The 14,110-nt window shown below is 41.4% G+C and overlaps 1 protein-coding gene across 1 annotated transcript in view; it reads left to right on the forward strand.

Moving 5' to 3' along the window:
- Positions 1–420: 420 nt before the first annotated feature.
- The window catches only part of ARNT2 (aryl hydrocarbon receptor nuclear translocator 2), a 104,209-nt gene continuing 90,519 nt past the window's right edge, over positions 421–14,110 (forward strand). The window contains exon 1 of the mRNA XM_034066267.1: positions 421–500. Coding sequence (XP_033922158.1) covers positions 470–500 — 31 coding nt within the window. The 5' untranslated portion in view covers positions 421–469. The remainder of the gene's footprint in view (positions 501–14,110) is intronic.

Here is a 14,110-nt window from a genome sequence, read left to right on the forward strand (position 1 = left end):
CGGCAGCACCGACACCGACACGCCAACCAGCACCCGGGGTCTCATCACAGACCTCCCTGCAGGGAGCTCGCACCCCATGAGAAGCCGCGCACACCGGGTCCGCGGGTTCGAGCCCCGAGGGGCGCATCCGGTTCGGGACCGGGGGCGAAGGACCCATGTCCCTGGTGCTCGCAGGGGGTACTCCCGGCCGGGCGCCGGCGGGCGCGGCCCCAGCGCACATGTGCGGCCGCCCGGCACATGCTCACTGTGCGCGGCGCATGAGCAGACGCGGCTCGGGGTCCATCGGACATCTTGGGCCGCCCCGCGCAGAGCGGGGAGCGCCGCCGCCGGTACCCGGGGCGGGAGCACCCGCGGCCGTCCCCGCGCTTCCCCCCGCCCGCCCCGGCGCCGGCTGCCGTCCCCTTCCCCGGGCTGCTCAGAGCATCCCTCCTCCCCTCTTGCATTTGTCTTAATTCTTCTCAGAGACAAGATGGCAACGCCGGCGGCGGTAAACCCTCCCGGTGAGTAGCGGCTGCTGCCGTCGCCCCCTGCGCTGCAGGCAGTCCGTCTCGCCCCATGTGGCCCCGCCGCACAACACGCCTCCCCCCGCCGTAGGCACACACCCGCCCCAGGGCACGGCGCGGTCCCTGCATCCATGCGAGCGGGCAGTCCCCGCCGCGCTCCGCCGCGCCCTGGGCTCGTCCCGCCGGTCGGAGGGGGCGCGGCGCCGGTGGCGGGGAGAGCCGGGCCGCCCGCGGCGAGGGTCCGCGCTGGGAGCTGCCTCCTCACTGCCTCCTCGCAGCCGGGGCTGTTGCCGTGGGGTGCAGGCGCTGGAGAAGTGAACAGTCACATAAGCATACGCGATCATACGATAGGAAATAGAGGACGCGGTGCCCAGGCGAAGACGGGCGGGAAGGGTGGCAGCGGGTGCCAGATGCACTGTGCAAACCCGTGTCTGCCCTGGGAACTGGTAGGAATATTGGCTTTTCCTGCCTGTACATTGGCCTGGCTTATTGTTGGGAAGCAAAACCCATCTTGAATGAAGGTGTGGAAACTGACCAAGGGCACCATAGTGTGTTTGTGGTCTTTGCTATGTGTTTCTTTTCTTACCAAAGGATGCAATAAATTCTTTGTTACTACAGCATTTACGAGGGGAAGAAATTTGCCAACATCTTCTTTTTGAGATTTTCGTGAGGGAATACATTCGATGTTGTGTTATGTGTCTGTGAGGAGCAACATCTATTTTGTTGAGTGTGTGATGGCGTGAAATAGGTTTGGATGGCATGGTGTACCTATTTTGGAGATGTACTTGAATGAACTTAGTTTTTGATCAACAAGTTTCTGATGTTTAAAACAAGTGGGACAACGGATCTTGCACTGGGCTCAATACTAATGAAGAATGTTTTTATCAAGGTTAGAGTCCGTTTGCTTGTTTTAGTATGTGATAACACGTTTTTTTGTAGAGGCAGGTCCGGTTCTAACAATTAAGGGCTTGCTTAAGTAAATGCCAACTAATGTTTAAAAAGGTTGTTTTTTAGATTAAATCCTGCTGTAGTTGGTCATGCGGTTGTCATACTGAAAGTAAATATTATGATATAAGCAATTTGATTCAGTAAGTGTCAATAAAGTAAGCAGGATCAGATCTTTGCCAATCAGATTAAGTTTTAATATCAGAGCTGTACATATTAAATGAAAATCAATATTTAATGGAAGGCTATTAAATTAATGTTATTTAGCTTCTGGGATACCACTTTGTGCATGATAATGGTCATTGTGTGGAGACATAGGTAGAATCAGTGAGCTGTTTTGTGGACAGAGTAGGATACAAACAGCCCTTTTTGACTTTGGTTTGTTTTGCCATTCTCCTGTCTGTTCTTCCAAGCTATGCACTGAAGGAACAGCCCTGATCTCTCAGAGGTTTACATGAAACCATTGAATTACAGTGGAGCCCAGTGGCCCTTTTGCACCAGCCATTTCTGCTCTTTCACCTGCCTGCAGCTGAAGCCACAGAAATATGTGGTTGCAGGAGGTACGGTATGTATACGCCACAGGGCAGCCTCAGAGTAGGGCTTCACAGTTGTTCTCCTGTGACCATTATGTGAATTTAGTGTTATGGGATTATTGAACAAACAAAAAATATGAGGGAGATGAGAGCTAAGTGTTTGGCTCTGTGCATCTCTGTGCAGTGACCTGGTTCAGTTAAAGTTGACTGACTGGCTGTGTGGTCTGCAAACTGTCTTTAAGCACAGATTGCTGGTCCACAGGAAGGATGAGGAAACATGCTGGTTTCCTGAAATGAACTGATACCTACTTCTGCAAGGCAGAAGTTACAGAGCATCATTTGACCCCTCATCTAGGCAGCTGGAACAGATTTGATCTGAAAGACAAACTCGCTGGTTGCTAATGATCCTCCCATGTTTTCTGTGCATGAGTGTTGCTGTCAGACAGATGTAGCTATGCGTGGACAAAGTCAAAATGAGTTTTTGAGCTGCGAACAGGTGAGATAGATCTTTGATCTGTAGCGTAGTGCTGTATTTGCTCTATCACAGACAGCAGAAGATAGAGGTGCATGAAATACCTTGATTTATGCTGTATTTTTTTAAAGCCATAATCTGTTGCTTTTGTTATTATTTTTTTAGGTTAGCAGCAAAACGATGTAGAGAAACAAAAGCTGTAGTGAGAGGATTTTAACAAGCTATTTTATCTTGGGGCCAGATCCTCAGCTGAAGTAATGTGAGAGTAGCCCTATTGGTATTGGTGAAGCTGTGCCACCTTATGCTAGTTGACTTTCTGATCTGCAATGTTAGGGAGAGATTAATTTGTTAAGCATCTTTAATGATGATTAGAAATTAGAATATGATTAAATTTTTATTAAGCAATTGTCTGGGGTTCTAATAACAGTTGATAATTTAGGCAGGACGTTAGCTTGCAGCTACCACAATACAAATACATGTGATTTTAGTCATGTTCCAGATAGTGGAATGGGGATTAGCAGAGACAGAAAAGCTGCGTGTTCTGTAATTCTGGGTATGGAAGTCTTTCAGTGTAGGATCCCCTGGTACAGAACCATGCATTACTCTACAGGAGCATCTCGCTTGTGTTAGATGCAGATTTGTCCATTTTCCTACTAATGATGGAGAGTTTGAATTATGAAAGTTCACAGGAGTGGGAGCAGTTTGCAGCCCATCCTGGCTAGGGCTCATGGGAATTGCAGTGTTGGGGACCAAATTGTGTGGGGTTAAGACCACCTTAAGACAGCTTCCTGGGCTGTCTTAGATCTAAACTGATAGTTCTTTTTGGTGAGCATGGTTGTCCATAGCTGCAACTAGACATTGCACTAACAAAACTGGGGGGCTCTGTGAGATAATCCTCTTCCTCTTTCTGCATGCTTAGCCTTGGGAATGGGATCTGTTTAGAAGTACTTTGTTCGTTTGTCGAAATCCGGATGACTAACTGAAGTGTGAAACACAATACAGGTGTGTGGGAAGCTAATCTGCATTGGCACAAAGCATCAGAGTTAATTTATTTCCTCCTGAAATAAGATTGGCATATTAAATGGGATTTAAGAACAAAAAAAATGTGGAGGTGTAACAAGCATTTCATAAATTACTGCTTGCAGCAAAGTAACTTAGTACCATGTCTGTTTTAAACGTATGTATTTTTGGAATGCAAACTTGTCCATAACTATCGCTACTTTGGGGTCAACTTTTGCTTTATGTGAGTGTAGTACATGATGTGATGTTTCTTGTATTAACCAAGTTAGGATGAAAACATAAAACTCGTTATGAATACAATATTTTCTTTTCCTGAGGCATTACTTGGTCTTGGGTGATGAGTTCCAGTCTGGCTCAGTCTGATGGATGATTTCAGAGCAGCAACTTCCTGCTGCAGTCAGGTGATGTGAAATGGACTGGTTGTGTCCTTTCATTTCTTCCTAGTGAGGAATCAGTAGATGGAAGTGCCACCATGGCCAGTACCCACAGACATACTGCCAAATGCCACAAACTCTTAAGTCAGAAGAAATCATCAGATATCTGTGTTTATCTAGTGTTTCACCAGAGGACAGATCCTTTAGGATGCATTTTTGGCTATGTTTTAAGATTTTGTGAAACCTTAGGATTGTATTCTTACATTAAATTGAAAAAAAGTAAATGTGTTGTTCACGTCATCCATAAAGCTCCTTTAATGATTTCTTTTTAAGCAGAGAGGCCAAAGTCTAAAGGTATGGAGAACAACATGTGCCCAGAAGGGCATCCACTAGAGGTGTGTTGAGACAGGGGGAAGTGGTGGGCTATGAGAGGAAGGAGTTTCAGTGGTTTAAGACAGAACTATTGTGGCCAGTAGCTGATAGAGGGGTACTTAAGCCTATGGCTAATCAAAGATATAAAAAAAATTGGGGTTGAATCTTGATGAAAGATAATTAAACAAGGTCTCATTACTTTTAGCCTGTCATGAGTTAACAGCAAATTTTATGTCATATCAGTGAAAACTTGTAACTCAGCTCTTTAGGGAGGTGTACTGGATTTTGGGAGTTGGTTTTATTTCTCTGTGTTTGTTTGACTTGGGAGGTGGGTGGGGAGAAATCATTCTCCCATTTCAGATGGGCATTCTGAGAACGAAATCATCCATTAGCCAGTCTTAGGTTTGCATTCAGGTTCCTAAGATACTAAGTGCTGTGGATGAATCTTCTTGATGCACATTCCATATTCCCAAGCAGAACTGACTTTCTAATGCTGACAGTCTGGCCATTCTTTTCTGTAGTTTTCATACAGCTTTGAAATTGATGATTAATAAAATCTGCTTCAGTGTTTTAGATTTCAAACTTGTTAGGTCGACTGAAAGCTTTGCTCTTCGTTACAGTGTAAACTATCCAGTAAACTCCAAAATCAATTTAACAGCATCCTGAGGAGTAAATGGTATATTTTAGTAATGGAAGATATAATGGACTTTGATGTTTTTAGGATGCTGAAAAGTAGTCTCCTTTCTAAGATAAAGTTAGAATAAAGGTCTCAAAAATGGAACACTCGTTAGGGAGGTTTAAAGTGCAGATCTCATGTTTATATATATTTCTGATTCAAGAGTTGCTTCTTATTTCAGTTAAACTGTGGTATGAGAAGATAGTGCCTCTTGAATTGTTCTGTGATAATGTTTTGTCCATCCGAACTGTGTATCAAACAGTAACTTGCATTGAAGAAATGTTAGTTTTTGATATTTCTAGTATGCAGGGTATACAGAAGATTTTGTTTCGGGATATCTCTTCTATCACAAAATACTTTTTTTAAATTTGCAGATATAGTTTGTGGTTGGTTCCAAATAGAATAATGTTTCCCCATGCCTTTTAGTAAAAATGAAAAAAACCCCAATTTTGTAATACCAAATGGTATTGCTGATTTTTCTTTGCAGTAAGGAAAAAAATACTGTAGAGATTAGGTAGTGAAGGAAAAAAAATAGCCTTTTCAAAACAGTCCAAGGCAAAAATAACACTGTTGGATGTAGTGATTATTGTTATTAAGAGGACAGAAATGGGGCTGTCATTATGGATGATATATTCGGAGATTATGCTTAAATGGCTTGTGAAGATCAGATATGTGTGTCATTTAGGTAATTTTGGGGGGCTTACTGCTTCATAACTGTCAAGTAAGATGGAAGATGTGTTAATTTCAGTGCTACCTGCAAAAAGTACAATGTTATTAACATTTTGAATAGGAAAGAGAAATAGGGGTCTTCAGTTTAAGACATGTGGCTTGAGATCTCGGATCTTGTAAATCTCTGGCATTTCCAGTCTCTCTATAGCAAAGAGGTTTTGGGTGGCCAGCAGTATTTAGAGGTAGATGTATTGGCTCTGGATGAGCTGTTCTGTCTGAGCCAGCTCTACAGAGTGCAGAGATGCTGCCCTGGAGGCAAAAGTTTGCAGACACCAACCCAGGCTACATTCTATTCTTTACTGTAAGAGCTGTGCTCAATAAAGTTTATTGGGTGGGCACTTGCTGTATAAACAATTAGTACCGTTTACTTCTTGCAAATAATATTTCCTTTGTTCACATATAAAGCATTTTCTGTCAGCCCATCTATATCAATCATTCTGTCAAATGAAGAAAAGAACAACATTATAAGGCTGTATTTGTACATCGTAGCTTCTAATTATAATCCAAATAAAGCAGATGCACATTGTTCGCAAAAACAAACTTCAAAAAATAATCATTCATCACCTTCCATTGTTTTTTTTTAAAAAAAGGAAAATTAATTGATTGAATAAAACCACGTGGACCAAATATGTACTTTTTGGCTCCTCCAAAATGTTTGTCACAGAATTTTCCAGGATTTCAGCAAAATCTGGCCTTTAAAGTGCATAAATTGCATAGTTTGAAATTTCAGTTCCAAACATAGAATGCCCTTTTTTTAACAAGAGCTGATTCAAACTTTAATTTAGATAGTCAAAATTTCAAATGGATCTTGCTTTTATTGTTTATGTGGATTAATGGCTGTAGTCAAGCGATGGGTAATGAATTAGAAGCTGTTTTCAAGATAGATGTAATTTCCTTTTTTTGTACCCAAAGCACGCTAGTCTTCCTTGGGCAAAGCCATCTGCACATGCAGAAAGAGAAACCCTTTGTTTTGGATACTCTACATATTGATGAATGTTTCTAAACTTTCCCCTTCATCTCTTTTTTGTTAGCTTTTATTGCCATTTTGCTTATCTTCAGTATTTTTGTCCTACCTTTTCAGTCCTGCTTTCCACTTACATGCTTCTACTTTTCTCACAACTCCAGTAACAACCATATTTTAACTGTGGTGCTGTGCTATGTATTGACTCCTCAGTTGTTTAAATGTAAATGAATCCTGGCATTGTACTGGTGCTACTTCCCAGTCTTTCAACAGCTTAAAAATTCAGATTCTGTTCTGTAGGTAGCGTCTGAAGTCCTTCCGAGAGAAAAGTGGTACTTTTTTTGTTACAAGTAGCAACTGTGCTGCCTTCAATGTAACACAGCAGGTACTGTTAGGTGCATTCAGTTGACTCAAATTAGCTTACATCTGCCCTAGATGTATATATGTTGCTGTTTTGTTCAAGGATCACTCATAACATTAATTTCAAATACTTAGATTTGGGCTGCTGCAGTTTTTCTCATCTAACTGTCAAATGAATTTGACAAATAGAATAATATAAAATAATTATCATTTTTTTCTCTAATCAAGCAAAAGGGGCGTTGAATTGTTTAATCACTGGCTTTGCCAGCATGCAGATGGGAAGGCTTTTCAGGTAAGTTGCTCATACAAAATGCCTGAAATGGATAGTAATTAACAACTGGCTCTTCATTGGTATGTTAATTACACTGCCATTTGTCCTGGTGCCTGTCGTTGTTTAAATGTTCAGTTACACTGAACTGAAGCGTTCACTTCCTGGCAAACACAGAATGTATCAGAACAGTTTGACTCTCAGATATATGCAAATATTTTATGGGAAGAGGCATGCCAGTAAATCACTGAGCTGCAAAGAACAAAAACACTGCATATTTGTATTCCTCGGAGGTAAAAGCAAAACCTGTTTTCAGTGGAGTACACAGGCCTGATTTTGAAAAATGGTCTCCAGTACTTTTCCAGTAATAACAGAGAACACAATTTCATGCAAGTAGAGAATTTTAGGGACTTGTAACTGCTGGCTCACTCTTAGTAAAGGTAGGTAGACATCTGGGTGCTGTTAAGTGCCCTTACAATGCATGTATTTTAAAACCCATATTGTCTGTAGCATGTGGATGGAAAATCAGACTGGACTGGAAATACTTTTAAAACTTAGATAAAGCTGGATTTTGTTTTTTCTTTTTTTAATGCAGAAAATTAAAGTCACTTCTAATGAATAGATCAGGTCAATAGTCTCAGATCTTACTGAACTTGCTGTTTAAATCTTTAGAGAATGCAGATTGTCTGCTATGATTTGGATGGTGCTTTGCAGAGTGCATCCCTAGTCTCCAGATAAATAAGAGCAGACTGTATCTGGTATGCTTCTCAAGTTACTCAGTAATATTCTGAAGAGGGCAGGCTGGTGAAGTTCTATGTCTGACCACCATGTCAGTATTAGGCTAGCTTTTTAATTTACTAAGCCTTTGTCACATGGGAAGCGGTTAATCTGCCCAGTGCACAGTGACCCTCAACACGTGGCAGCTGTCAACCTTTGAAATTAGGTGCTGATTTTAACAGTAGCTGTGGGAAGTGGATTACAGTCATAAAACGAGCTATAAAATGGCAGTAGCTACTGTCTGTCACTGCCCTCTGAGTCATGTTTGATGTGTTTATTGACAACAAATTTGCAGAGACAGCATGGCCATGGGCGAGCTGGATTTCCATTGGTTTGTGTCCAACAAGCAAAGTTACCAGGTCAATTTTGAGTCCAACTTTAATAAAGATTTAATGTAGTTATGTAGAAAAGGTTGGTTTGTAATGCTATATTCTTGTGTCCTCATCCACTTGAGAGGCTTATTTAACAGTGGCACGTAGGGGCTGGCCCTGTGTGAGAGCTTGAGAAAACAGAGGTCGGTCTGATGACTACTCCTATGAGTCATGTTCACGTCATAGTACATGGGGACACCAATGGTTTCCTCAGATTTAAATTTAGTTTTATAAAGCATGTTTAAGAGATCTGCATTATAACTCTGTCACCCTGAAAATGCTCTGCACTTTCTGTAGTGGGTAGTGGTTTGAACAGTAGAAAGCAAGGCTGTTTAATGAAAACTTCCCTTTATTTTCATGAGATTTTCAGCAGATGTAGGGATACAGTGGCAAGTTGTTGGACCTGTTTAAAGGTTTTGGTGTTTCTGGGATAAGTCGTAAGTGTTCTGCTTACATGTTTTGTTCTAATGTAAACCAGACAATTTTTCTGATTTCTATAAAAAATTAAAACTTTAATTTGCTGTGCAGTTGGGTTTGTGGGAACAGCAGCTGCATCATAGCTGCATTTTATTTTTGCTTACCAGTGAAGGTTTGAAATATGCATTTTCATTGTTGAAATTAAATTCAGTGAACCATTGCTAAGAAAAATACACGAGCATTTTCAAACTCTGTTATGAGGACTGAGCAGCCTGGTCTGGTGGAAGGTGGCCATGCCCATGGCATAGAACTAGATGGTCTTTAAGGTCCCTTCCAACCCAAACCACTGATTTTCTGACTGGAAAATAAGAATACTTTCTGAGTGCAAAGGTAGTCCTGATAACTACTCATTAGCTCCTTGTATACATCAGAGAGTTTCTGTGAAAATAACTTTGGGGGTATTCAGACCTTCATTGCCTATGAAGCACAGTTTGTATGGGAGAGATGTGGGTCTGCCCTTCAGGAGGATCTATGCATGCTGTGGCATCGAGGACCTCCTGCTTGCTAGAGATCAGCACCGCGGTTACCATCCATGGTGCTGAAAGAGCACTGGGCTCTGTGCTATACTTCACCTGTGCCACACACCTGGTGTAAATTAAAGGCTGATGGGAGTGGGTTTGAGCTATTATTTCTGAGTGATAACCATTACCAGGTGAGGTGCTGAGGACATGTTCCATTCTCTTGGCTCTCTCATCATGGCAGTGATCTCCAGAAAAGAGTACAGCAGACTGCTAGAGTTAGGAGAGTCTTAATTGAACTTGACAATCTTCTCCAAATGCTGCATGGGTAGGACCTTCAGAATCCACATTTTGCATTTCCTGTGCAAGAGCTTAAAAAATGTGTAATGTCTCTGTAGATTCTCTCTCTCTCAAAGTTGTTCCAATTGAATCTGTTTGTTATGTAGGTGAGGCTGTTCTGGATTCTCATTAAGAACAAAACATGCTAGATCAGTGGCAATCCTATTCAAAAATAGCCCATCACAGACATTTCGGAATGAAGTGTAAGATTTGCTTTATGGATGCTTACAGAATAAGACAGCAATGGAGAATTTTCTTCGTCCTTTGTTATTGATGGGCACTCCAAAGTCCTTAAGTTTATACAGGTCTTTGGGCTCCTTGTAGTTTATTCAAGCTTGAGACTTGGTTCTAGAATGATCACAGCCACTGGTTTTATTTCTTCTAAATGAAACTGGGTGTTTCTGGAGTTGCTGTACTTTGTAGTGTCTTCCTGCTACAAGTGAACCTGTGCCTTTCTGAGATGTAGTAGTCTTCTAGTTAAACATATCGTTATAAACTTGCACTCCTCAAACAAGCTAACATACATGTTTCTAAATTGCTTTCTGACTTAAGGCTTAATCTTACTTCTTTTTTGGTGATTTCCTCCTCCTGCTTCCTAAGTCCTTTGGTTCTGAACTGTAAAATGGCACTGAGGTTTATGATGGTTTATGATGGGGGGAGAGGAGGGGCAGCCGTGTGGGGAGATAGTGAGGGGAGGGAAGGGGTGGTCAGGAGGGGAGAGGAAGGGCAGCCATGATGGGAGATCATGAGGGGAAGGAAGGGGCGGCCATGAGAGGAGATCATGAGGGGAAAGAAGGGGCAGCCATGAGGGGAGATTGTAATGGGAAAGAAGGGGCGGCCATGACAGGAGATCATGAGGGGAAAGAAGGGGCAGCCATGAGGGGAGATTGTAGTGGGAAAGAAGGGGCAGCCATAAGGGGAGATCATGAGGGGAGAGAAGGGGCGGCCATGATGGGAGATCATGAGGGGAAAGAAGGGGCGGCCATGAGGGGAAATTATGACGGGAAGGAAGGGCTGGCCATGAGTGGACATTGTGATGGGAAAGAAGGGGTGGCCATGAGGGGACATTGTGAAGGGAAAGAATGGGCAGCCATGAGGGGAGATCGTGAAGGGAATGAAGGGGCGGCCATGAGTGGAAATCATGAGGGGAAAGAAGGGGCAGCCACTAGGGGAGATGGTGAGGGGAGAGGAAGGGCATCCATGAGGGAAGATAGTGAGGAGAAAGAAGGGGCAACCACAAGGGGAAATCATGAGGAGAAAGAAGGAGCAGCCACTAGAGGAGATGATGAGAGGAGAGGAAGGGCAGCCATGAGTTGAGCTTGTGAGGGGAAACAAGGGGTGGCTACAAGGGGAGATCACGAGGGAAAGAAGGGATGGCCATAAGGGGAAAGAAGGGGAGGCCATGAGGAGGGATTGTGAAGGGAGAGCAAAGGCAGCTGTGGAATGTGAGGGGTGGCCTTGAGTCGTCCGGGGCAGTCATGAGGGGAGATCATGAGGGGAGAGCAGGGACAGCCATGGGGGGTAGGGTGACAGTTGTACAGTGTGTGCCGCTATGGGGGGCAGAGGAGGGATGGCTCCAAGTGGAAATCGTGAGGGACATCTTGAGGGGAGATCAGTTTGTCCTTAGTGAGATGGTTTAGTGGTCGTCTTGGCATTCTTGGTATAATGGTTGGACTTGATGATATTAAAAGTCTTCTTGAACCTAGTTGATTCTATGATTCTGCGGTTTTTACATTTTAGCGATAGCTGCCAGTTTGAATTAATATCTTTTGCTCTCCATAGCTTTCCCTTTTGTTACCTGTGTTTCTTCATCCAGGTTCCATGCATGTTTTAAAAAAGGAGGCTGTGTAAATATGTAAGTAATATTTGAGCTTAGGCAGCTGTAGGCACTGTAAAACAAAATCTTAGTGCTGGGGTACAATATCTGAATTAAAAGATGGATGGTTTTACTTGTTGGCATTTTGGTTGAGTAGAATCAGTTGGAGATGTGTGAGTGGGTGGAAAGAACATTAACATGAAGTTCATGCTGAATTATGTTTTGCTTGAGGAAAGCTATTCATTAGTCTCATAGCTGGCACATACCTTTTTATTCCTTCTCTAAAGTAGTATCTGACTACTTTGATGAAAAGGTTGATATGACATTAAGGAATTGGTTCTGCCTCACCTACTGATGATGTGCAAAAACCTTTCTGCCCTTGGCAGAACTGATTAAGACATAGGCAGCATGCCAGTGCTTACTCTTATTCTAGGAAGTGCATACCTATGGTAAATATTCCAGGGTGCACAGAGTCATGTCTCTGTCTGTTAGAGTGTTATGTGTGGAGGTTAATAATGTATCTGAGTTCAGCTCCAGAGCTCACTGTGTCTCCATCTAAACCCCTTCATTAGTATTGGTTTTTCAAGATGGTCTTAAGGACAAAATGTTCTTTCATCATTGCTATATTTAAAATCACTGTGGTACTTATGAATAAGAATTTCAATTTCAGAGACCAATAAATTCTTACTGTGCAGGAAACTTGGCTGTTAAAAGCTGCCTGCCTTCTTCACTTCTATCACTGGCTGGCTTTCTCATGGCTTAGAACTGACCTGGGAAGGAAGATGGTCTTGCGGTACATGCACTGGACAGGCTTCACATTTACTACAGACCTCTTAACCTCTGACAAGTAATATCCCCTTGCCACAACAGTTAAGCTTTCTGATTTTTGTTTCCATTTCTCTTATCTTCAGTTTGTATATTCTGTTTAAAAGACTATGTATTCTGGGATGCTTTTTTTCATATACATCTGTTATAAAATGACATGTAGGAGAGTGTGTAGTGCCTATCCTGGAGCAAGCAGAGAATATATTTTCATTGTGATGTGCTAATTGATAATGTTTTAGTAACAGACTTTTAGTGCAATCACATTTATGTTGGACTAGCAAAGATTTTTCTTTGGAAAAAAAGAAGAGGTAAAAAAGCAGAATATACGGTTTCTTTCTCCTTGGAAACAGCAGGTATTATTTATTCCAGGCACATGAATAACCATTAATTCGTATTTTCTTTATGTAGTAGGTATGATGTTGGGATAATGTGCTTTTTAAGTGTTTTGACAAAATACACACATGAGCATAGATGAATAGCTATTTCAGTGCTGAACTACCAATGATCCACCTAGCTATAAAGTCTCAATATAGACTTTACAACTTATTTCGTGGCATCTTGACTTTCGGGTTGCTTTTGTCGCTTCATTTGCCTTTGAAAGCACATTTGTTTATTCTCAGTTACAGTTTGTATTGAGAGCAAAATATTCTCTGCTTCATACACAAATACTCAAGATATATGAAATACACAGTTACACAGAGTGAAAATTATAAGATAGTTTTCAAGTGTGTGTTTGAAAGTTGAATTTGAAAAGCAGAAAAATGCATTACGTGGGGGTATTTGGTTAGTATGTTAATTCAAACTGCTCTTTAAGTCAAGTCAGTGAGCTGTCACTGGAAGTAAATACATTTTCAGAAATCAAATGATTCTTTCTAATATTGAAATCTAATGATAAGGTATTTGTAATGATTTCTTGGTAAGTGCATTTGGTTGCCACTAGTTATTTGGTTTTTTGCGCAGAGTCCGTTGTAGAAGCTGGAACCTCATCGTCAAGTTTGGCATTCAGACTAATTTTATGTCCTTTTTACTTGTCTGCGCTGCTCTTCAGTCGGCAAATATCAAAGCAAAAAACTTAGTTTGGTCAATATTTACAGACAAATGCTCAGAGTGTTTTTTGACAAACATCCAGTTTGTTTATAGTGAGGGTTTTTTCAGTATTGTTATTCCCTTCTCTATTTGATGAATCCACAAAACTGTCTGTATACTTTTGGGAGCAAGTGGCTTGTAATGGATGTCAAATCATGTTTAATATGAATATGGGGACATGGAAAAATAGTCGTTTGTTGTTACATGTTCTCATTTGTTTAGTAGTTCACTGGTAGAACATGCAGTGAATTCTTGTATTCTTGTAATCAGTAAGAAAACGGCCATTTCAGCTGATCACTTCTTGGAAGCCTGGCAGAGCTTATCTGGAAACATCATTTTCTCTCTTATTTTGCTTTTTAAAATTACCAATATTAAAAGATGAGATTCAGTATTCTAAAAGCTGTTCAGGGAATAGCTCTGTGAAGAAGTTAAGCAGAAAAAAGTGTTCCAAAATTCATGACAAATTCTTGGGTGTGTAGTAAACCTAAAATAACACCAAGGAATCTACTGCAACACAGCATAGCAAAATTTTATATTTTTTATATTCCTATGAAGGTTTCCCTTATGCAGTGATGTTCAGGTGTTTTATTTGGAGCATTTGTGGGAATCAGAAATTCTAGAAAGTAATAAAAAAATGCAAATGCAGCTACCTTTGAAATTCCAAAAGCCTGTGGGCTATTATTATTGATATTATTGTTATTATATTATTATTGTTATTTGCAGACATGAAAGATACAATATGTGAAAT

Source organism: Melopsittacus undulatus, chromosome 9, assembly GCF_012275295.1.
Source record: "Melopsittacus undulatus isolate bMelUnd1 chromosome 9, bMelUnd1.mat.Z, whole genome shotgun sequence".
Lineage (NCBI taxonomy): Eukaryota > Metazoa > Chordata > Aves > Psittaciformes > Psittaculidae > Melopsittacus > Melopsittacus undulatus.